General features: G+C 42.0%; 1 protein-coding gene across 1 annotated transcript in view; it reads right to left on the bottom strand.

The window, feature by feature from the left end:
- LOC122647645 (light-mediated development protein DET1) overlaps positions 1–12,619 on the bottom strand; it is a 58,877-nt gene extending 46,258 nt beyond the window's left edge. Inside the window, exons 1-3 of the mRNA XM_043841004.1 lie at positions 12,490–12,619; positions 1,721–2,148; positions 1,377–1,606 (exon numbers count right to left, since the gene is read on the bottom strand). Of these exons, the coding sequence (XP_043696939.1) occupies positions 1,377–1,606; positions 1,721–2,148; positions 12,490–12,561 (730 nt within the window). The 5' untranslated portion in view covers positions 12,562–12,619. The remainder of the gene's footprint in view (positions 1–1,376; positions 1,607–1,720; positions 2,149–12,489) is intronic.
- Between the last annotated feature and the right edge of the window lie 10,988 nt (positions 12,620–23,607).

A 23,607-nucleotide genomic window follows, 5' to 3' on the forward strand; every position in this document is an offset into this window, starting at 1 on the left:
GATAAAATTTATAAGAGATGGAGGAGATTATGAGAGTAACAATAAAGGATCATTAAGACACAAAAGAGGTTTAGAAATCACACAATAAGAGTCCAAGATAGAGAGAGAGAGAGAGAGAAGCTGCTGGAACGCCTGCGAAACAGTAATGGAAGAAAAAGAAAAGAAGAAGATATGGCTGGGCTTCACCACCTTGGCTGCAACTGAAATCACCAATTCACCACAGTGCACACACTCACAAGAAGTAAAGAACTTGATTGACTAACAACCACATCATGGGAGACAGCTGTTCCCACTTTATTTATAAGCAGTGATCATTACAACCAAATAGAAAACAAAATAGAAAGTCCCAAAATAACAACTACTAAGTAGCATACTTGCTCACTAACAAAGGAACTACTAACTTTGAAATAAACAACTAAAATAAAAATCTACTAACAGGATCCTCCACCAAAGTTGGGATCACATATGCTAAGAAAGTAGGCTGATAGACATCAGTATCTTCTTGAAGATCTCAAATAAGCAGCCATAAGCAGGCCCTGTTTTGCCTCTTCTCTCAGGACCAAACTGCATCAAAGAATCAATCAAAAAGTTTTGCCCAGGAACACAGGATTCAAAAGAATAACATTGTTGATTAGCCACGTCTAGGTTTCCAGCTGCCCAATCATGGTGAGGTTTAACTCTTGGTAAGGTACAAAGGTATACTTTTAAGTGCCTGAAATGTGTAACAATCGAACAGAGACTTCTAGGTTTTGATCTGGTTTTCAATTGCTGTTTTCTTTATTATCCAGAAAATACAAGTTGTTGCGACTTCCTTTGCAAGAAAGATATGGGATCACAGTTTTAGAATCGCCTACTCAACTGAACATGGGATTTATTTTTTAAATAAGGGATATATAGAGGACTATACAAACCCCCAATACTACATATAGGACTACGAGAGTACATCTCACAAAGGATGCTAAGCCCAAAGGTGCTCAATGATGAAAAAGAATCTACTCTCTAACAAGATGGGAGGAGCAACCACGCGTTTCAGACTGATCCTGAGTCTCTTACATTGGCCGGGTATAAGTATTGAAAAATCCTTGCATCGTTTTCTCTCATGTAGCCATAAGGATGCTCCTCCCAATGCATTTATGGTAGATCTAAGATTTAAAAAAAAAAAGGGTGCTCTCACTGGCCTGAGAAAAACACTCAACCTCACTTATAAACAGTATCACAGCTAGGCAATGAGATCATAAATCCATGATATAAATGAGGACAGAGTCAGGGGGGAGAGGAAAAACAATGAATTTGACCATTCAGGTTAGAGCAATGTATTTTGAGATTGAGCACACTCTATCAAGCTATTGAAAATATATCACCAAGTGATTTACTTGCCTGAGCATGGGAATTAAGAAAAAGTTCATCATCTTCTCGGCAAAATGTCCCAATAGCTCGCACATCTACAAAGTTCCCGGAATCCCGGATTTGGAGAATATGTACAGTTTGATACCGAAGGGACACAATAGCCAGTAGATCATCATATAAGAAAACACCCATGCTATGGGCCAAATTCACAAAATCATTGCAGAATACCTTCTCATCCAGTATGACCCCATCTTCCATTCTAATTATTACAAAGGATATCAGGAAAAAAAAAAGTACCCTATCATGAAGAGGCTAAAATACAATTTAAAGGATGTCTGAAAAATTACTGATGGAATCATCTACCAAAACAAACCTCACAAGGTGAAAAGTTATCTTTTCTATAGATGGAATTCCCTGAATAGCTCCTCCAATAGCAGGTGCATCATGAATTTGCGCAGTGGAAGTTGCAAACAATCCAAACTTATTACTCTCCACATACAGAAAGAAGTCTTTGCAGATAAGCTCATTACTAGATGCAAGTGACACACAATACAATTGAGTGAAGAAGCTCTCAAATCTCTTTGCTTTTGAGGGTAGATCACAAGAATCACAATCTTCTTCGTTGCATGAAAACGACAACCATGTTGGTCTATAGACAATCAGATCTTGATGATTCCTGCTGAAACTTATGAGGTACTGACCATCATCGGTGAACTTGCGGAAAGAAAGATCTGGACATTCAATATCATATACGGTACAACTTGGGACTAAATTTTCATAGAATTGCCTAGCAGAATAAACCTGTCAGCATCAAAATTATGTCTTAGGTTGGTATTGACCTGCTGCAACATGGCTGTTTATCAGATGCATGCTTATACAATGGTGCAAGAGGCAGCGACACAGAATAAGACTAAATAAATGGACTGACATTCCTAAAGTGTTAAAAATCTACATAATGGCAGGTAATACAATTTTTCTTCTGAACTTAACCAGAAAAATCAAAAAAATAAATGTAAAGACTTTTTTTTTTTTTTTGGATGAATAAAAAAATCATTATCAATGGAGAGAAAAAGGGGGTACAACACAAACCAAAAGCAAGCCCCAGCCAACAAAAGAGAAGGCAAAGGCCTGCAAAAAGAGGGGGGAGAGCCCCAATCAATTATAATACACTAAAAGGGAAAAAAACCCGGGCCACAACAAGCCAACCAAACCCAATCTCAATTCTCAATAAAAGCGCGCTACCCAGGAGTATAAGAATCCGAAGTGCCACAACAGAGGGCATGACCTCTTATATCCATCCTTAGAGGCATAACCTTCTCGATGTTGGACAAAGAATAGGCTATGTAAGGCCCCTTCTTAGGAAAGGAGGGGAGCTAAAACCGCGCCGATGGTAAACAAGAAGGGGGGTACGAGGGACAATAGGCGATCAAGGAGGTAATGTAGTCCTAGATTGGTAGAAGACCAACTAGGAGCCAATAAACCAGGATCTGTCATGAACAGGTGAATCGGCTAGATCAAAAATAGATTTTTTGGTGAAATTAGGGTTAGGGTTTGGTTAGGGTTAGGATTCGATGTATGGGTTAAGTCAAGTTGAAGTAGGGGAGTCAATCAGTGAAGGTTATGTTAAATTTTGATGGAAAAATGTGTGCTAGAATGAAATGGCAGGTAGGTTTTGGGTTTTGAAAGGTCGAAGATGATGGAATCTAGGGTTTATAATAACAGGAAATCAGGCGGTTGAATGGGCTTAATATTTAGGTTGAGTGTGGGTAGGGTGGAGGGGAATATATGTTGAAAGTTACGGCTAAATCAGATGGTTAAATCTGTAGTAATGGAAGTTTCCTAGTAGAGATAGGAGAGAGGGGTAAAAGTGTAATTTCAGACAATCGGCTGGGTGGATGGTAATGAAATATGAATCGAGTCTCTCCTAGGGTTTAAGGAAGATTCAATCAAAATTTTAGCAGGTTCTAACAGTTAGATTTGGCTGTGCAAAATTCTCACGAAAATCACCTTGCATGAGACCTTCTTAGAAGGGAAGAAGAATAGTTGCAGGGTTTTAGTTCTAGATTTACTTGTGGATGAAGAACAGATTGGATCAGACTTGGGGTGATGTTGTAGACTTGAACAGTGCTTGATGATGTAGAATCACTCTTGAAATTAGAACTTGAATGTAGAACTTGAACGTAACAGCAATGGAGAAAACAAATAACCAATTTGAACCACCCGGGCTTCACACCGCAAGCTGTCAATCGGATCAAACACCGATTCCTTCAAACGATCCACCCGGGCTTCATACCGCAAGGTGTCGATTGGATCAAAAACCAATTCCACCAGCCTTGATCAAACACAAGACAAAAATCTTCAATGGAGAAGAACAACAAAAAGCTTTTCATTAATCAAAATTCGTATTCAATACTTGCCCCCCTTACAACCTTATAAGGCTTATATAAAAGACTCAAAAATAAACTCTTACACTAAAAAGAAAGGCCTAACCCAATCCTTAACCTATTAGATAACTTAAACTGACTAGGAAAGTGAAATAACAAAGGAAATAGACTCAAAACATGACTGGACTTATGGATTCCTTATCTAGCCCAACTTAAATAACAATTAAATAGTCACATGACCACTTAACCAAGTCACACGGTCACTTAAGTGATCACATGACCACTAACCAAATAAAAATAAATCTACTAACTAATCCCGTATGTAACCTTATTATCCATATTTTAGGCCCATAAAAGTGGCCTATTACATAGAAAACCCATGGGATCAAAGGCCCAACATGTATATAACCCAACCCTAAACTTATTCTTAATAAAATAAGGACCCATTTGGAAACTCTTTTGGCTTCCTTTCTCTGGAAGGGTAATGATTCTTCAAGATTCCTTCACCCTCTTAGCTGGGCAGCTATGTGTCTCCCTAAGAAGGAAGGTGGTTTGGGTATTAGAAGAATCAAAGAAGTGACTTTTGCTAGAATCATCAAGCTCATTTGGAAGATTGTCTCTAAACAGAAAAGCATCTGGGTTGACTGGATTTACTCGGGCCTCCTTTGTCACGACTCCATCTGGACGGCTTCAGCTTCCTCTGATTCTTCTTGGGTCTAGCGCAAGATCTTAGACTCCCGCCATCTGGTTCTTCACAAAATTCACTCTCAGATTGGTGATGGTCTCACTTCCTATCTTTGGCTCGACCACTGGCACCCAAGGGGGATCCTCATCCACCTGATAACCTTGCGAATCATTTAAGCTTCTCGTCTCCACAGGCTCTCCTTGGTAGCTGACATCTTAGATCAGACTAGCTGGTCCTCTCCGAAGCTCAATCTCATCTGGAACGAGCTTCGCTCCATTTCTAGAAGGCATATGGGTAGAGGTGACTGTGTTTCTTGGCTGGGAAGCAATTCCAGTTCCTTCTCCTCTAAATCAGCTTGAGATCTCATTCGTCTGAAGGGTCAATTGGTCCCTTTGGAGAAAGCTTCTTTGGTTCAAGCATCACATCCCTCGGCACTGCTTCACTGCTTGGAGGATCTTCTCCAATTGTCTTCCAACTAAGGCCTTCCTTCGTCACCGCCAGATTCTTGTTTCGCCCTCTTGCTGCCTCTGTTGGAACAATGTAGAAGACACTGATCATTTCTTCTTTGAGTGTCCTACTGCAGAAGCAATTTGGAAAGGTATCTTGACCAAATGCTGGCCTGCCCCTAGAAGAATCCTTCCCTTCTCCCGCGAAAGGATTTGGTTCCTCTATCTGTGACACGGTTGGAAAGCTTGTTTTTTGTGCAACTCTTAACCATATTTGGATGGAGCGTAAAATCAAGAAATGGACCTCCAACTCTAGGTCTTATCAGCAGATTTGGGATTCCATTTCTTTTGAAATTAAGGCGAAATTATCGTCAGCTCCTCCATCTTCTTGCCTTGACACCCCAAGGAACAGGCTCATTGTTGTCTCCTATAACAAATCTTGCAAGTTTGATGCAAATTGGATGCTAATTGACATCTCCAGCAAGTTTTCCATCGAAACAAGGTGGCAAAAGCTCAAAAATCACCTCACCAGCCCCTTTCCTTGTCGAGTTCACCGAGACAGTTGAGTTTCTGGCGAGATCTCGACTGAGACATTGATTTCGTCAAATCTCAGTCGAACTGAGATCTCGACCGAGTTCGTGCACTTTTGTATTTGGCCTCCCATCTTGACTCGATAAATGAAAAAACCGAGTTTTAAGTGAGGTCTCACCGAGTTCTTGAACTATATCCTACTGTACTTCCTCATTTTTGTTGATGATTTAGTAGCTACTAGGAACTCAAATGATTCAATTCGAGCTCTAATAAACATCTTATCTAAATGGTTTTCCTTGAAGGATCTTGGTGATCACCAATATTTTCTGGGTCTTAAGGTCTCGCATACATCTTCTGGTTTGTTTTTTAGCCAACGGAAATATATCTCTGACCTCTTACAAAGCACCATTATGGCTGGTGCAAAACCTAATCACAACTCCAGTAAGCTCTTCATCTTCTCTATTGGCTAAATGTGGTGTTCCTCTTAGTGAGGGAACTGAATATCGTCGGGTCGTTGGTGCACTTCAGTATTTTTAACATGACTCACCCAGACATTGGATTTGTTGTGAACAAGGCAGCTCAATTTATGCATTGTCCAACTGATCTGCATTGGACAGCTGTTAAACGTATCTTATGATACCTCAAGCACACTCTTACTGATGGTATTTTGTTTGATCATTTTGGCTCTCCATCCTCGCTATCTCTTACAATCTACTCTGACATTGATTGGGCAGGTTGCCCTATTGATAGAGAATCGACTACTGGTTATAGTATTTTTCTTAGTAAACACTTAGTTTCTTGGTGTTCTCGAAAGCAGAAGACTCTCTCTCGCTCTTCAACAGAGGCTGAGTACATAGCTGTAGCTACTATTGCCACTGAGCTGCTATGGTTACAGTTCGGAATCAGAGGTGGGAGAATGATTTGACTTGTCATTAATGACAGAGGTCGTCTTATTTATAATGAGATTACAACCCTAAGAGGGCAAAAAAAGAAATAATATAAAACCCTAATATAAACAGATAAAATACTGATCCCACGGTTCTCGACACTCCCCCTCAAGTTGCTGCAAATACATCATACATGCCCAACTTGGAGACCAATGGATGAAACACTTTACAGTTTAATCCTTTCGTGAACACATCAACTAGCTAATTAGCAAAACTAACAAATGGGACACAAATAAGGCCTTACTCCAACTGCTCTTTAACGAAGTAGCGATCAATCTCGATGCGTTTAGTCATGTCAAGCTGAACTGGATTATGGGCAATACTGATGGCAGCCTTGTTCTCACAGTAGAGGCACATAGGAGCTTCAGTAGTAACACCCAGACCTCCCAATAATCCTTTAAGCCATATTAACTCACAAATGCCTTGAGCCATACCACGATACTCTGCCTCTATAGTGGATCATGACACAACAGATTGTTTCTAACTGCGCCTTGTGATTAGATTACCTCCAACAAATGAACAATAGCCAAAGGTAGATCCTCTATCATCAATGGATCCAGCCCAATCAGCATCAGTGAAAGCTTCAAGCCGCAGGTACCCATTGTTGGAAAAAAGACAACCTTTCCAAGGGGAAGATTTCAAGTACCTCAAAATCCGCTAAACAGAATCACAATGAGATGTCCTGGGGTCATGAAGGAAGCGGCTAACAATGCCCACGGCATAGGCAATATCAAGTCCGGTGTGAGATAAATAAATCAACTGACCAACAAGCCTCTGGTATTGTTCCCTGTCAACATTATCTCCCACAACACTGCATAACTGATGGTTGATGCTCAACTTCAATAGGAGAGTCAGCAGGCTTACAACCAAGCATACTTGTTTCACTAAGGAGGTCAAGGACATATTTTCGTTGAGAAATAAAAATCCCCTTGTCAGATCTTGCAACTTTGATTCCAAGAAAATATCGTAGGGGTCCAAGATCCTTGGTTTCAAACTCGGTAGATAACAGATCTATGAGTTGGGAGATCTCAGTATCAGTATTCCAATTGATCACTACGACATCCACATATACAATCAGGGCTGTGAATTGGGATCCATTTCGCTTCACAGAGTATGATCAGCTTGGCTTTGATGGTACCCAAATTTCTTCATGTCCTTTAAGAATCGACCAAACCAGGCCCTAGGAGATTGTTTGAGTCCATAAGGGATTTTTGTAACCTGCATACTTTGCCAATTCTGGAGGTTAAATCAAACCCAAGAGGCAAATCCATGTAAACCTCCTCTTCAAGGTCACCATTCAAGAAGGCATTTTTTACCTCTAGTTGTTGCAGGTTCCATCCTAGGTTAGCAGCACATGACAGTAATGCTCTAACCGAGTTCATCTTTGCCACAGGTACAAAGGTTTCTTGGTAGTCTATCCCATAGGTCTAGATAAAGCCCTAGGCTATCAAACGAGTCTTTTAACTTCCAACCGTACCATCAGCCCTTTGCTTGATTGTAAAAACCCACTTCCACCCAACTAATTTCTTCCCTTAGGGACGTGGAACAAGTTCCCATGTACCATTCTTGTCCGAAATTTGCATCTCTTCTACCATGGTAGCCATCCACTTTGGATCTTTAATGGCTTCCTTCCAATCCTGTGGAACAGACACAGAAGATAAGGACGAGACAAGCAAAATGGGAAGGAGAAAGGCCCTCATAAGATACAAAATGAGAAATAGGGTGTTGAGTGCAAGAACGAACACCTTTTCTTAAGGCAATGGGAAGATCATCAGTGTTATCAATAGCAGGAGAAAAATTACCTGATGGAGAGGTCGCATCTGGGGAGGGCCCCACAATGGATAATGGTTGGTCTCTCATGGTCTCCTTGTGCTTGGATCTATTCCGAGTGTAGGTTATTACATCAAAGGGGGCAGGAACGGAACCTTTCTTATTATTATTGTTACTAGGAGGCTCCCCCTGAAATGTAAAGTTAGACTCCCCCTGAACTGGCATGTCAGAAATATCAGGAATATTAGCAAAAACCATAGGAGAAACAAGGCACGCTTGCTCTTCCTCAAGACTCTCCCCCAAAAAAGGAAGCGTGAAATAGGGATCCTGCTCGTGGAAAGTGACATCCATGGTGATATAGAGACGGCAAGATAGAGGGCGATAGCATTTATAACCCTTTTGAGAGGCCGAATATCCTAGGAAAACACACTTAAAAGCACGATGATCCAACTTAGAACGAGTAAGGGAGGAGTTGTAACAAAGGCATTAAATTGAGTATGAAGCATAGCACGAAAAGACTAAAAGCAAGAAAAACATTAGACATATTATGGAGGAGATAAACCCATGTGACGCGAGTACAATTATCAATAAAAATTATAAACCAGCGAAAACCATTGCGATCAACGGTAGAGGGACCCCAAACATCAAAATGAAAATAGAAAATGGAATTTTACTATTACTATCACTCGGAAAATAAGATGTTCGGGTATGCTTAGAAAATTCGTACATCTCACAATTAAGTTGTTCAACACCATAATGTTTAACTAAATCGGGAAACATAGAACGCAAAACATGAAAAGAGGGGTATCCCAAGCAACGATGCCAATGGAGGAACTTGGTCAAAGCACTATCAAAACGATGGATATAAGCAGAAGAGGGAGCCGGAATAGTAGATGCAAAATCCAAATAGTAGAGACCATCACAGACCTGACCATACCCAATTGTTACGCCTGTTACCAGATCCTGAAACACACAATGAGTAGAAAAGAAATGAACTGAACAATTTAACTCACTAGTTAAACGATAAATGGACAATAAATTAGCACATAACTTGGGAACATGTAAAACAGAAGAATGAGAGAGAACGGAGCTACAGGATACGGAACCTTTACCCGAAATGGAGGATAGGGACTCATCGGCAACACATACCTTATCCCGCCCAGAGCAAGGAGAGTAGGTACGGAAAACCTCAGAGTTGGTAGTCATGTGATCGGTAGCCCAAGAATCAATTAACCATAAAGGACTAGGAGAAGAAATATGAAAAATACCTGACTGAGAAAGGACGAAAATACGGGAATGAGAAGGTCCTGTAGTCAACTGTCACTACTTTTTTAAGGGCAGCCATTTGATTCGGAGAGAAGGGTGTCGGGGCAGCAGTAGCAGGGACCGCATCAGAAGCATTAGAAAGATTGGCCTGGGAACAGGCAGTGCAACGCTTAGCATTACGCCCATTTTTCGAGCGCCCATGGAGCTTCCAACAAGTCTCACGCGTGTAGCGAGGACTACCACAGTAATCGCACTACACTGGTACACGAGCTGTAGGACCTTTAAAGGAATTGGCAGCAAGAGGTGCAGGTGGTGTGGTGAGTAGGGCAGATCGAACCGGAGTAGTAGTAGGCATCATAACTGTTAGGCGATGTTCTTCAGATTGAACCATATTGTATGCCTAAAGAAGTGTGTGGAATGTATCACGTCCTAAAATCTGCACACGAACCTGATCATACTCAGGATTAAGTCCTGTCAAGAAATCATAGACCCGTTCCATCTCCCTCTCTTTCTAGAAAGTACCAGCATCATCAGGGTGACCCATGGGAACTGGGTGATAGAAGTCTAGATGTTGCCACAGATAAGTGAGGGTAGTGTAGTATGCAATAAGAGAGAGCTACTTCTGAGTAGTGGCCCGTGCTTGACGGCAAATCTCATAGATCTGAGCATAATTCCCTGCCTGGGAATAGGTCTGGCATACAACATCCCATAATTCCTTAGCCTACTTACAAAGAACAAATTTTGGACTCATAAAGGCTTCCATGGAATTAATGAGAAAAGACCTCACTAGAGTATCAGTAGATGACCATGTAGCAGTAGAAGTCGGATCTGTAGGCTTTGGAGATTCTCCTGCACCAAGTCCCGCATAATTATTTCCTCGCAGGGTAAGAAGACAGGCGCGTGACCATGTTAAATAACTCCGGCCATTTAACTTGATAGGGCCAAGTTGAAGGGTAGTTGAATGCTCCATGGAGGTTGAACATCCAAGAGGATGCAAAGGGAGAGTACCCGTCGAAGTAACACTGATATTATCGTCGCCCATGAGAAAAAGCACGGGAAATTACTAACGCAGGAAAAAGTGGGTAGCAACATAAGATAAAAGAGCCGGCGGGAAAGAGGAACGTTGACTAGGCATGTTGCAGTGGCAGCACCGAGAGAAGGCCAACGAAAGGAAGCACGGCGACAAAGGGGTCGCGGCGGAGATTGGCACAAGGGGGTCGCGACAGCAGCATAGAGAGAAGACCGGCAAGAAGAGGCACAGCGACGAAAGGTCGCGATGGAGATCGGCACGATGACGAAGTCATGGGGGCAGCACGACCAAGACGAGGGGCCATGGTAGACGCGCGGTGACCTGCGGGTTATAGTGATGGCAATGCCGACAAAAGTAGGCCAACGGTAGGTGGCGCAGCATGTACAGCACCGGCAAGACGAGGCCAGCGGAAAATGGTGCGGCGACTTGGGTCCCAGCGGCAGCGCAGCCAAGAAAGGGGCCGCGAATATGGCGCAGGGACCTGCGGGTCACGCCGGTAGGCAGCACCGGCGAGAGAGAGAGAGTCGGGCGGTAGAGAAGGAGTTGCAGGGTCTGGCGGTGAGGGGGAAGACCGGGAACCAAAAGGCAGTGGCAGTGGAAAGTAACGCGCAGTGAGGAGGAGTGGCGGAAGAGAAAATTTTAATGGTGCACGGTGCTGGGAACGTCTACAATGCTAGACGGGGAGGCGAAACCTCCAAGGCAGCGGCAACGGCGGCGGCAGTGGAGAGAGTAATGCTGAAAACCAAAAAGATTTTCTAGGATTTCGAGCTCTGATACCAAGTTCGGAATCAGAGGTGAGAATGAATTGACTTGTCATTAGTGATAGAGGTCCTCTTATTTATAATGAGAGTACAACCCTAAGAGGGCAAAAAGGGAATAATATAAAACTATGGAAATAATACAAAACCCTGATATAAAGAGATAAAATATTGATCCCACGGTTCTCAACAGTTACGATCTTTGATTCAAGAACTATGTTTTCCTTCCATCTCTCCGGTTATTTGATGTGATAATACCGGAGCAAAATATCTCACAACCAATCCCGTATTTCATTCACGGACAAGGCATATCGAAGTCAACTTCCACTTTGTCTGTGATATGACTGCCAATAAACAATTGGTGGTTCGATATATCTCCACTATGGATTAATTAGCTGATATACTAACCAAGGGTTTCTCTCAAATACATTTTCATTCACTTAAGGGCAAGCTCACTGTGGGCTCTCCCTGTTGTGCTTAAGGGGGCATGATAAGGATAGTAATGCTACACCTCAGCACACTAACCTTACCCACTTAAACACCAATCCACTTGTACAACTAACATTTTTCCGTTTACATGAGTTGGTTAGGGAGTTGAGGTTCTATATGTAAAGCTATATATGTAACACCTTTTCAATACAGTAAATCAATGAGAAAATCTCTTCTTACAGTCTTCAACTCAATTGGTAAGTTCTTCCTCCAAGCCAATTTATGCGGTAAGGAACAGCCTCAGTCAACTTCTCAGCATCTTTCTAATACTAAATTACTAGGCAGAAAAATATACTTAATTTGAAGTTATAAGCATCATATTCAACACTTTTAGTGGCTCTGACCAACGGACAACTAATGGAATGGAGGGTATGTATAAAATACTAGAAAACCAGAAGAAATCAGTGAATTGTTAGGATTCAGGGGTAGAGTACCACAAATTATCATAAAGGTCAGAAATAGTTTGCGTGTTCTAGCCAAAATAACAGCATAACATGGTCGACCTTTATATTCAAAACATTATCCAGACACGACACTACTCCAGGAGAAGACATAATTTACATTTTTCAAGAGACCCTGATGAAGGCATATCAGAGACTAGCAATAACTACTTTAATACTCCTTATATATACCGAAGATGAGTATCAGTAAGAAAACCTCTGAACAGTTAAAAGCAAATAAAACCTGCACCTCTTTATATTTGAGGAGTCCGGCGGTAAAAAAAAAAAAAAATTCGATAGTTCCAATGTATCCATGCAAAAAACGACTGAGACGATGCATCACCTACATATAAGCCTCAAAAAAGGAGAGGGGACAATGAAAAAGAAGACCCATACACTGGTGCCGGGAGGGGGCGTGCGAATTTGGCGCTCAAAAAACCTGGAGGTGAGGTTGTTGCCCTTGAACATAAGTACCGACGCAGATCCACACTGTTTCTCCCTCCTTCACACTGTTTCTTCTTCCTTGATTGGGATTGGGAAAACCAGGAGATCTGCAGTTGAGATTTACACTAAGCTAGGTCACGAGAGGTCGCCAAAGAAACAAGAGTGGATGGATCAAGTCACACAGCGGCAAAGGCAGGTTGCAAGCAGTACTTAGCGCTTGGAGTTCGACCCCTCTAAAGTAGAGATAACCTAGCAAGGCGCAATAGGTCAATGGGCAGGGGAGACGCTGAGCAGATCTCCAGCAAGTCTACCAGCACCAAACACAAAACCAGATCTCCTTCAACGCTTACACAGGCAGCACCACCACCACCACAAGCGCCCGCAAGACGGGAAGAATCCCAACACCTCACTCTCCAGTCTTTGATAGTTAGCGAAGCTCTGTTGATGCAGGGCAGATCAGAGAAACTCCATAGCAAACCACCTAACCGAGCCAAGAAGAGAGGTCTCTTCTTATAAAAAAAACAAAAGCCAAGAAGGTCTCTCTAAAGAAGAGCAGGGCAGAGCAGATTTGAGTGTTTCACTTTTTAGCGTTGTACTCTCGTGATTCAGGAGAGTAATCACGAGAGTGGTTAGAAGGAGACCCAAGGATGTCGTGAATCAAGTGATCAGGGTTTTCGAAATCGGTATTGGTAAGATGACTAAGATCCGAATCAGTCCGGATACAGGCAAAATTTATCCGTTTCCTTTCAAAAATTAAGATTTTTTTATAATTTTACCCTTGCTACCAATACCTCAATCCATAGTTGTGATCCCCTTTCGTGTTGTCTTTTAGTTTTTTACTTTTTAATCGATGGTTTAACTATTTAAGAAACCCGTTTTTGTTTCAAGAATGTGTTTTAAACGGATTTTGGAATTGTACTTGTTTTTTGCCGTTCAATTAGTTTCAATTTAAGAGTAGACGTTTTATACAATAAAACCCGTTCCTATTCTATGCATATAACACTTGAATTAACTAACAAAAGCCACACTTAAGCCTTACCAAAAACAAAAACCCACACTTTTTTAGATGCAAAGCGATGTGGTGAAGAGGTCTGGCCAGGCCTGCTTGAACTATTAGGCATGTTTGTTTGACAAGGTTTTGTGGGATGAGATTTAATCACTTTTTTAATAAATTGTAAATTATGCGTCTGTTTGGTGCATCGGGGATTCGGGGTGGGGAAAAAAAAATTCAGACTGCCAATTTTCCGAAACGTTGAGTTAACACATCTTTTTTATATCAGTTCAGCTGAAAAAATAAAAATAAAAATTTTAAAACCCCATAGATTAAAAAAAAAATTGTATATTTTGATTAACAAAACCTTAAAATGTTACATTTTTGTGTGAAAAAAAGTGCATCTGTTTGTAACCAAGAAGGTTACAAACAAAATTTATAACCGGACTTTATTTGCCCCTCATGAGAATATGTTTTACTTAAGGGTCATATAATGTAACTTCACATTTACATGTTAATTTTTTTTTGTTCTTTCTTCTTCCATGAGAGTAAAGCTCTAACCGAGTTCATCTTTGCCGCAGGTGCAAAGGTTTCTTGGTAGTCTATCCCATAGGTCTAGATAAAGCCCTAGGCTATCAAACGAGTCTTGTAACTTCCAACCGTACCATCAGCCCTTTGCTTGATTGTAAAAACCCACTTCCACCCAACTAATTTCTTCCCTTAGGGACGTGGAACAAGTTCCCATGTACCATTCTTGTCCGAAATTTGCATCTCTTCTATCATGGCAACCTTCCACTTTGGATCTTTAATGGCTTCCTTCCAATCCTGTGGAACAGACACAGAAGATAAGGAAGAGACAAAAGCAAAATGGGAAGGAGAAAGGCCCTCATAAGATACAAAATGAGAAATAGGGTGTTGAGTGCAAGAACGAACACCTTTTCTTAAGGCAATGGGAAGATCATCAGTGTTATCAATAGCAGGAGAAAAATTACCTGATGGAGAGGTCGCATCTCGGGAGGGCCCCACAATGGGTAATGGTTTGTCTCTCAGGGTCTCCTTGTGCTTGGATCTATTCCGAGTGTAGGTTATTACATCAAAGGGGGCAGGAACGGAACCTTTCTTATTATTATTGTTACTAGGAGGCTCCCCCTGAAATGTAATGTTAGGCTCCCCCTGAACTGGGATGTCAGAAATATTAGGAATATTAGCAAAAACCATTGGAGAAACAAGGCACGCTTGCTCTTCCTCAAGACTCTCCACCAAAAAAGGAAGCGTGAAATAGGGATGCTGCTCGTGGAAAGTGACATCCATGGTGATATAGAGACGGCAAGATAGAGGGTGATAGCATTTATAACCCTTTTGAGAGGCCGAGTATCCTAGGAAAACACACTTAAAAGCACGATGATCCAACTTAGAACGAGTAAGGGAGGAGTTGTAAACAGAGCACACATAGCCAAAAACTTTGGAAGGTAGGGAAGTAGCAATGGCAGGATCAGGGAGAAAGGACAACGGTGCCTTATCGTTAAGAACACTAGAGGGAAGCCGATTAATAAGGTAGGTTGTTTAGGACAGCATCTCCCCAATAGTGTATTGGGACAAACGTGGTAAATATCAAATCACGGGCAACATCCAGGAGATGATGATTTTTCCTTTCAGGGATGCCATTATGCTCTAAAGTCCTAACACATAAAATTAGGAAGAGAATGCCATAGGAAGAGAGGTACTACTGAAAAGCATGGTCAAGGTATTCAGTGCCATTATCACTACGTAAGATCCTAACAAAGGCATTAAATTGAGTATGAAGCATAGCACGAAAAGGCTAAAAGCAAGAAAAACATTAGACATATTATGGAGGAGATAAACCCATGTGACGCGAGTACAATTATCAATAAAAATTATAAACCAGCGAAAACCATTGCGATCAACGGTAGAGGGACCCCAAACATCAAAATGAAAATAGAAAATGGAATTTTACTATTACTATCACTCGAAAAATAAGATGTTCGGGTATGCTTAGAAAATTCGTACATCTCACAATTAAGTTGTTCAACACCATAATGTTTAACTAAATCGGGAAACATAGAACGCAAAACATGAAAAGAGGGGTATCCCAAGCAAGGATGCCAATGGAGGAACTTGGTCAGAGCACTATCAAAATGACGAATATAAGCAGACGAGGGAGCTGGAATAGTTGATGCAAAATCCAAAAAGTAGAGACCATCACGGACCTGACCATACCCAATCGTTACGCCCGTCACTAGATCCTGAAACACACAATGAGTAGAAAAGAAATGAACTGAACAATTTAACTCACTAGTTAAACGATAAATGGACAATAAATTAGCACATAACTTGGGAACATGTAAAACAGACGAATGAGAGAGATGGGAGCTACAGGACATGGAACCTTTACCCGAAATGGAGGATAGGGACCCATCGGCAACACATACCTTATCCCGCCCAGAGCAAGGAGAGTATACGGAAAACCTCAGAGTTGGTAGTCATGTGATCGGTAGCCCAAGAATCAATTAACCATAAAGGACTAGGAGAAGAAATATGAAAAATACCTGACTGAGAAAGGACGAAAATACGGGAATGAGAAGGTCCTGTAGTCAATTGTCACTACTTTTTTAAGGGCAGCCATTTGATTCGGAGAGAAGGGTGTCGGGGCAGCAGTAGCAGGAACCGCATCAGAAGCATTAGAAAGATTGGCCTGGGAACAGGCAGTGCAACGCTTAGCATTACGCCCATTTTTCGAGCGCCCATGGAGCTTCCAACAAGTCTCATGCGTGTAGCGAGGACTACCACAGTAATCGCACTACACTGGTACACGAGCTGTAGGACCTTTAAAGGAATTGGCAGGAAGAGGTGCAGGTGGTGTGGTGAGTAGGGCAGATCGAACCGGAGTAGTAGTAAGCATCATAACTGTTGGGCGATGTTCTTCAGATTGAACCATATTATATGCCTAAAGAAGTGTGGGGAATGTATCATACCCTAAAATCTGCAAACGAACCTAATCATACTCAGGATTAAGTCCTGTTAAGAAATCATAGACCCGTTCCATCTCCCTCTCTTTCTGGAAAGTACCAGCATCATCAGAGTGAACCATGGGAACTGGGTGATAGAAGTCTAGATGTTGCCACAGATAAGTGAGGATAGTGTAGTATGCAATAAGAGAGAGCTACTTCTGAGTAGTGGCCCGTGCTTGATGACAAATCTCATAGATCTGAGCATAATTCCTCGCCTGGGAAGAGGTCTGGCGTACAACATCCCATAATTCCTTAGCCTACTTACAAAGAACAAAGTTTGGACTCATAGAGGCTAAAATGGAATTAATTAGAAAAGACATCACTAGAGTATCATTAGATGACCATGTAACAGTAGAAGTCGGATCTATAGGCTTGGGAGATTCTCCTGTACCAAGTCCCGCATAATTATTTTGTGAGAAGACAAGCGTGTGACCATGTTAGATAACTCCGACCATTTAACTTAATAGGGCCAAGTTGAAGGGTAGTTGAATGCTCTGTGTAGAGACTGAACATCCAAGAGGAGGCAAAGGGAGAGTACCCGTCGAAGTAACACTGGTATTATTGTCGCCCTTTGGAACAAGCACGGGAAATTACAAACGCAAGAAAAAGTGGGCAGCAACCTAAGATAGAAGAGTCGACGGGAAAGAGGAACGGTGACTAGGCAGGTCGCAGTGGCAGCACCGAGAGAAGGCCGACGAAAGGAGGCACGATGACAGAGGGTCGCGGTGGAGATTGGCACAAGGGAGTCATGACAGAAGCACCGAGAGAAGACCGACAGAAAGAGGCGCAGCGACAGAAGGTCGCGATGGAGATCAGCACGATGACAAAGTCGTGGGGCCAGCACGGCCAAGACGAGGGGCCACAGTAGATGCGCGGTGACCTGCGGGTCATGGTGATGGAAATGCCGGCAAAAGGAGGCCAGCGGTAGGTGGCGGGGCATGTACAACACCAGTAAGATGAGGCCAGCAAGAAATGGTGCGGTGACTTGAGTCACAGCGGCAACGCAGCCAAGAAAGGGGCAGCGAGAATGGTGCAGGGACCTGCGGGTCACAGCGTTAGGCAGCACCGACGAGAGAGAGAGAGTCAGGCGGTAGAGAGGGAGTTACCGGGTCTGGCGGTGAGGGGGAAGACCGGGAACCAAGAGGCAGTGGCAGTGGAAAGTAACGCGCAGTGAGGAGGCGTGGCGGAAGAGAAAATTTTAATGGTGCATGGTGCTGGGAACGTCTACAATGCTAGACGGGCAAGCGAAACCTCCAAGGCAGCGGCAGCGGCAACAGCGATGGAGAGAGTGATGCTGAAAACCAAAAAGATTTTCTAGGATTTCGAGCTCTGATACCAAGTTCAGAATCAGAGGTGAGAGAATGAATTGACTTGTGATTAATGACAGAGGTCCTCTTATTTATAATGAGAGTGCAACCCTAAGAGGGCAAAAAGGGAAATAATATAAAACTATGGAAATAATACAAAACCCTGATATAAAGAGATAAAATATTGATCCCACGGTTCTCAACAGTCACGATCTTTGATTCAAGAACTATGTTTTCCTTCCATCGCTCCTGTTATTTGGTGTGATAATATCGAAGCAAAATATCTCACAGCCAATCCCGTATTTCATTCACGGACAAAGCATATCGAAATCAACTTCCACTTTGTCTGTGATATGGCTGCCAACAAACAATTGGTGGTTCGATATATCTCCACTATAGATTAATTAGTTGATTTACTAACTAAGGGTTTCTCTCAAATGTATTTCCATTCACTTAAGGGCAAGCTCATTGTGGGCTATCCCCTGTTGTGCTTGAGGGGGCATGATAAGGATAGTAATGCTACACCTCAGCACACTAACCTTACCCACTTAAACACCAATCCACTTGTACAATTAACATTTTTTCGTTCACATGAGTTGGTTAGGCTGTTGAGTCTCTATATGTAAAGCTATATATGTAACACCTCTTCAATACAGTAAATCAATGAGAAAATCTCTTCTTACAATCTTCAACTCAATTGGTAAGATCTTCCTCCAAGCCAATTTATGCGGCAAGGAACAGCCTCAGTCAGCTTCTCAGCACCCTTCTGATACTAAATGACTAGGCAGAGAAATATGCTTAATTTGAAGTTATAAGCATCATATTCAACACTTTTAGTGGCTCTGGCCAACGGACAACTAATGGAATGGAGGGTATGCATAAAATACTAGAAAACCAGAAGAAATCAATGAATTGTTAGGATTCAGGGGTAGAGTACCGTGAATTATCATAAAGGTCAGGAATAGTTTGCGTGTTCTACCCAGAATAACAGCATAACATGGTCGACCTTTATATTCAAAACATTATTCAGACGACACTAATCCAGGAGAAGACATAGTTTACACTTTTCAAGAAACCTTGATGAAGGTATATCAGAGACTAGCAATAACTACTTTAATTCTCCTTATATATACCGAAGATGAGTATCAATAAGAAAACCTCTGAACAATTAAAAGCAAATAAAACTTGCACCTCTTTATATTTGAGGAGTCCGGTAGAAGAAAAATAATTGATAGTTCCAATGTATCCATGCAAAAAATGACTGAGACGATGCATCACCTACATATAAGCCTCAAAAAAGGAGAGGGGACAACGAAAAAGAAGACCCATACACCGGTGCCGAGGGGGGGCGTGCGAATTTGGAGCTCAAAAATTCTGGAGGTGAGGTTGTTGCCCTTGAACATTAGTACCGACACAGATCCACACTGTTTCTTCCTCCTTCACACTGTTTCTTCCTCCTTGATTGGGATTGGGATTGGGATAACGTTCTGGACTAAAATGAGCAATTCTCTTAAGCACTAGTGGCATTACCGGCTGTGGAGTACACCACAAGCTCCAAAACATTGAACTTTTCTCTATTTCCTTGTTACTAGTGGGAAGGTCATTAGCCAAAAAATAATATATATATATATAATGGGAAGACACTTGCGGTACACGTGAAAGGGTATTTCTCTCGTGACCGGTTTAAAATTTAAATAAGAGTATTTGAATTAGGTGTTATCAGTTAGGGGCGTTGTTCTCTGTACCGCACCGCCCTTCAGCATGGGAAGAGGTTCTCTACCTAGCAGCATGGTCTCTCCTTCAGCGTGGGGCCATTCATAGAACATGTGAGAGCATCAATATGGATGGGATTTTCAAATTCACAAGGGTGGGCGATCATTTTGCCTGAGTTTTGTCTAGGCATAGTGGCCACGCTGCCAGACATAGTTCTTTTCCCCCAAAAAAATTTAAACCTATGCCATGTGGAATTATGTTGGCCACATAGATGTCTACTCATCTCCCAAAAGTATTTGTCATATGGGTTTTCAAAATTTTGTTGTAAGTCATTCGTGTTTGGACTAGTAAACGAAATGGGGGCCTTGGTTTTAGAGAGTTAGGTAATTTCAACCTTGCTCTCTTTGCCTAGCAAGATTAGAGAATCCTTCATAACCTTGATGCTCTTTGGGTTAAAGTGTTAAAAGGTAAGTACTTATCTCATACTTCCTTTCTTGCCCAACTTAGGCATTGTTGTTCCTAGGTATGGGGAAGTTTATTACACGGGCGAGATGTTCTAAACTAGGGCCTTAAACAAAGGATTGGCAATGGGGAACCAACAAGCACCTTTAGTGATTCTTGGCTTTTGTCCCTCCCTTGAGTGTGCATCCCTAGTTGTCCCCCCCCCCACCCTTCCTATTCTTTCGTATCTGACCTAATCTACAATCCTTCTAGAGAATGAAACTTTAGTGTTTCAAATAATCTCTTCTTAGCCTCCGAGGCCTTTGCCATTGCCCAAATTCAAATTCCAATTATGGATTCCCGATAGTTGGTTTGGATTCCTTCCAAGAATGGACGCTTCTCCATAATGTCGCTATCACATGTTGGTACAATCCTCAAACCAGCCCACCACATCTACCCTGGACCCGTTTTGGACTTGGCTTTGAACCTCCCTATACTACCCAAATTAAGCTTTTTCTTTGGAGATGTAGCTCGAGTACTTAGCGTTAAGCAAATTGTAGCTAGGAATCTAACGACTTCCCCTCTTTGCCCCATTTGCAAAGACCAAGATGAAACCATCTCCCATGCCCTTTTGCTATTGAGTGTTAGCGGGCATCTCCCTTTCATGTCTCAATAAGCTAGTTTCAGGAAATCATTTTAGAGATTGGATATCTATCCTAGGCAACCTCTTTTGTGATTACTCAAACCAAAAGAATTTTAGTATGTTATGAATATCCTTAATTTGGGTGATTTGGAAGTCTAGAAACAAGTTGTTTTTAAATTCACCCCTTGATTCTTGTCACTATGACTAATTTTCATCTTTTGTGGAAGAAAATAACTAGGGGACGTTATCTCTAATTCGTTCCATGTGGCCCTTTAATCATCCCATCGTGCCCTCCCCATCTTGCAATTTTGCTTTTACTAATAGCTCTTAGCTTCCTCTTTATGCAAGGGTGATCATGGTTCTTTGGTTCGTGACTCGATGGTCGCTTCCTTGGCGCCGGCGTAAAGCTAATTTGGGTTGATCGGCTTCTTTGTTTGAAGTTGAAGCTATCGGTGCGCCATGCTTCTCGGTGTACACGATGCTTCTCTCAAGCCGCGTCTTGTGGTGTTGGCCCTTATGTGATTTTTGTCTTCTTTAGATTGGGCCACCATGGTATTGTGGATGATGTTTTTCTTTTATCTCATTCTTTTACCTATGTTTCTTTGCTTTAGTTTCTCATTCCATGTACAAGGGCCCATCTTTTAGCTATAGTGCGCCCATTTCTTTCTATCCCGATTGTACCCCCCTCTTTCAACACCTCTTGTAATCCTCTATTTCGAGGTTACCATGCACATGAATCCGTAATAAAATTGCGAATCGGCAAAAAAAAAATTGGAGGTCTTCTAATAATTGCAATGAGGTAGGAGCTCATCAATTAGCTATTAAGGCAAGAACTAGGAAGATGAGAGGTCATTTCACGAAGAACCTCTGGATGTGTTTTCTGCTCTTTCTTCTGTGTAGAATTTATTTTCTCATGAAAAACATTTTTTCACTTCCACCCATAATCTAATGGGATGGTTTCTTCTCCATTCACGTGTACATTATATTGTTGTCATCAAAGTAATGCATGACCTTTTAAGTTTGGGAGCAACGAAATCAAATTAATTTCTTCCATTTGTCATTTCTCTCCATTTAAGAATGTTTGAAATGAAGCAATCCAATCAACACGGATTGAGTTTACCATCAAAGTTGGGCACATGTACATGAATACTCTTGTCAGTATTTTCAAGTGCACATGTCAGATGCTTCATAGCCCAAATGGATTGTACATGACACGATGAAGTAGGACACAACAATGACATGCAATGATGCATGTGACCTAGTTGTTGTAGAGCTTGATGTGTCATCAAGTTTCTTGTTAGAATTAAGAATGTTAAATGTGGCACGAGGCAGTGGTGGTGGCTGATCGATATATGAATGTACCATTTTCAAGATTTTTTCCATGGTTCTTTGAAGATTGGCGTTGTTATTTCGGGTTGTTTTACTTCTCCTCTAGGCATAATACTGAAGAATCGAAACTTGTTCTAATACTAATTGATGCCGCTGAGAACGAAAATGCACAATAAGATAGAAAATGGAGGAGAGTTCTATTGCAAAATGAGGAAACAAGTGTGGAGCTCTACCATCACTGGAGGACCACGTAACTCTTGGGTCTCTTGGGGATTCACTCACCCAAATATGAGGCTCTATCACCACTAGAGGACGTCAAACTCACAATAGAGTTCACTATTGCACACCCAATTAAGAGTACAAAGTACAAAATACGAAATCATTCACGGACTTGTACAAGTCAAAAACACAAATATATAAGGGAAGGGAGAAAGGACTGTTAGAATAAAGCCGTTGGAAAAGAACAGTTAGAATAGAGAGCTTGAGAAAGCCGTAAGAGGAGAGAGAGAAGGTGGAGTGGATATGAGATGTTATGATGTCATGGTTGCATTTAATACTCATAGCATCACACACAACCAGCTCTATCTTGCAAGGTCCATTGTTTTGTGATATCCCATGATACCCCATAGGACTTCAGGATCGAATTTGTTTTGTTGCATGTTCATGCTCCCATCAAGTTAGTTCCCTACTCACTCACCAGTAGTTAAGTCTGCAGTGATCACAAAGCAAGTAAGTTACATGACAGCCTTTAGTTGGATCCCTCCATATATGCTTAAATTCTCAAGGTGTAGCCGCTATAGCATGAGGTCCCAAATAGCTGAGAAAAAAAAAGGGGGACAGGCAGATGCTCATGCGAGAACATGTTTCTAGCTTGCTTAACTCCTCCAGATCGATGATGATGCTCAATGATAAGCTCTCTAGCTGCCTCTATGGCGGACTTGGATCTTGTGCGGTGTGGCGGGAGCTGCACAGTGCGGCTCGAAAACCACCCCAAATATAGGGGAGGAGGTGGTCATTGCACATGTGGGGCCCAGGTGGGACCCACCGTGAAATGACCACCTTACCCTGCTTTTGCTTGTCGTTTAGCGGTCTTGCACAGGTGCAGCTCCCACCACGACTGCATAAGATCTTTTTCCCTCTATGGCATACATAGAGGCAGGCGGAAAGGACATTCAGAGCTTGGGATACTGCCTGCAGAATCTTCACTAGAACTTTCATATATATGACGCAAATTAATCAAATCCCGGTCATGTAATCATGTTAGAAACTATGGGTCTTGACATAGTTACATAGGGGCGATGATGCTTCAGATGCTTTGTCCTCCTGGCCCTAAGTTTCTCGTAGTTAGAAGTTGCTAAGAAGGGTTGTTAATTATCCCATCTCTCTGGCCTGACTCCAGTTGGGGAGAAGTCCACAATCTTCAGAGTTGAGTGTATAGATCGGAATTCCATAACATTATCCATGTTTCCAATGCCATGAGATTCCTTGGAGACGGGTAATTGATCACATGTTGGTACAATCGTCAAACCAGCCCACCACATCTACCCTGGACCCGTTTTGGACTTGGCTTTGGAACCTCCCTATACTACCCAGAATTAAGCTTTTTTCTTTGGAGAT

The sequence above is a fragment of the Telopea speciosissima genome, unplaced genomic scaffold (genome assembly GCF_018873765.1).
Source record: "Telopea speciosissima isolate NSW1024214 ecotype Mountain lineage unplaced genomic scaffold, Tspe_v1 Tspe_v1.0105, whole genome shotgun sequence".
NCBI classification, from domain to species: domain Eukaryota; kingdom Viridiplantae; phylum Streptophyta; class Magnoliopsida; order Proteales; family Proteaceae; genus Telopea; species Telopea speciosissima.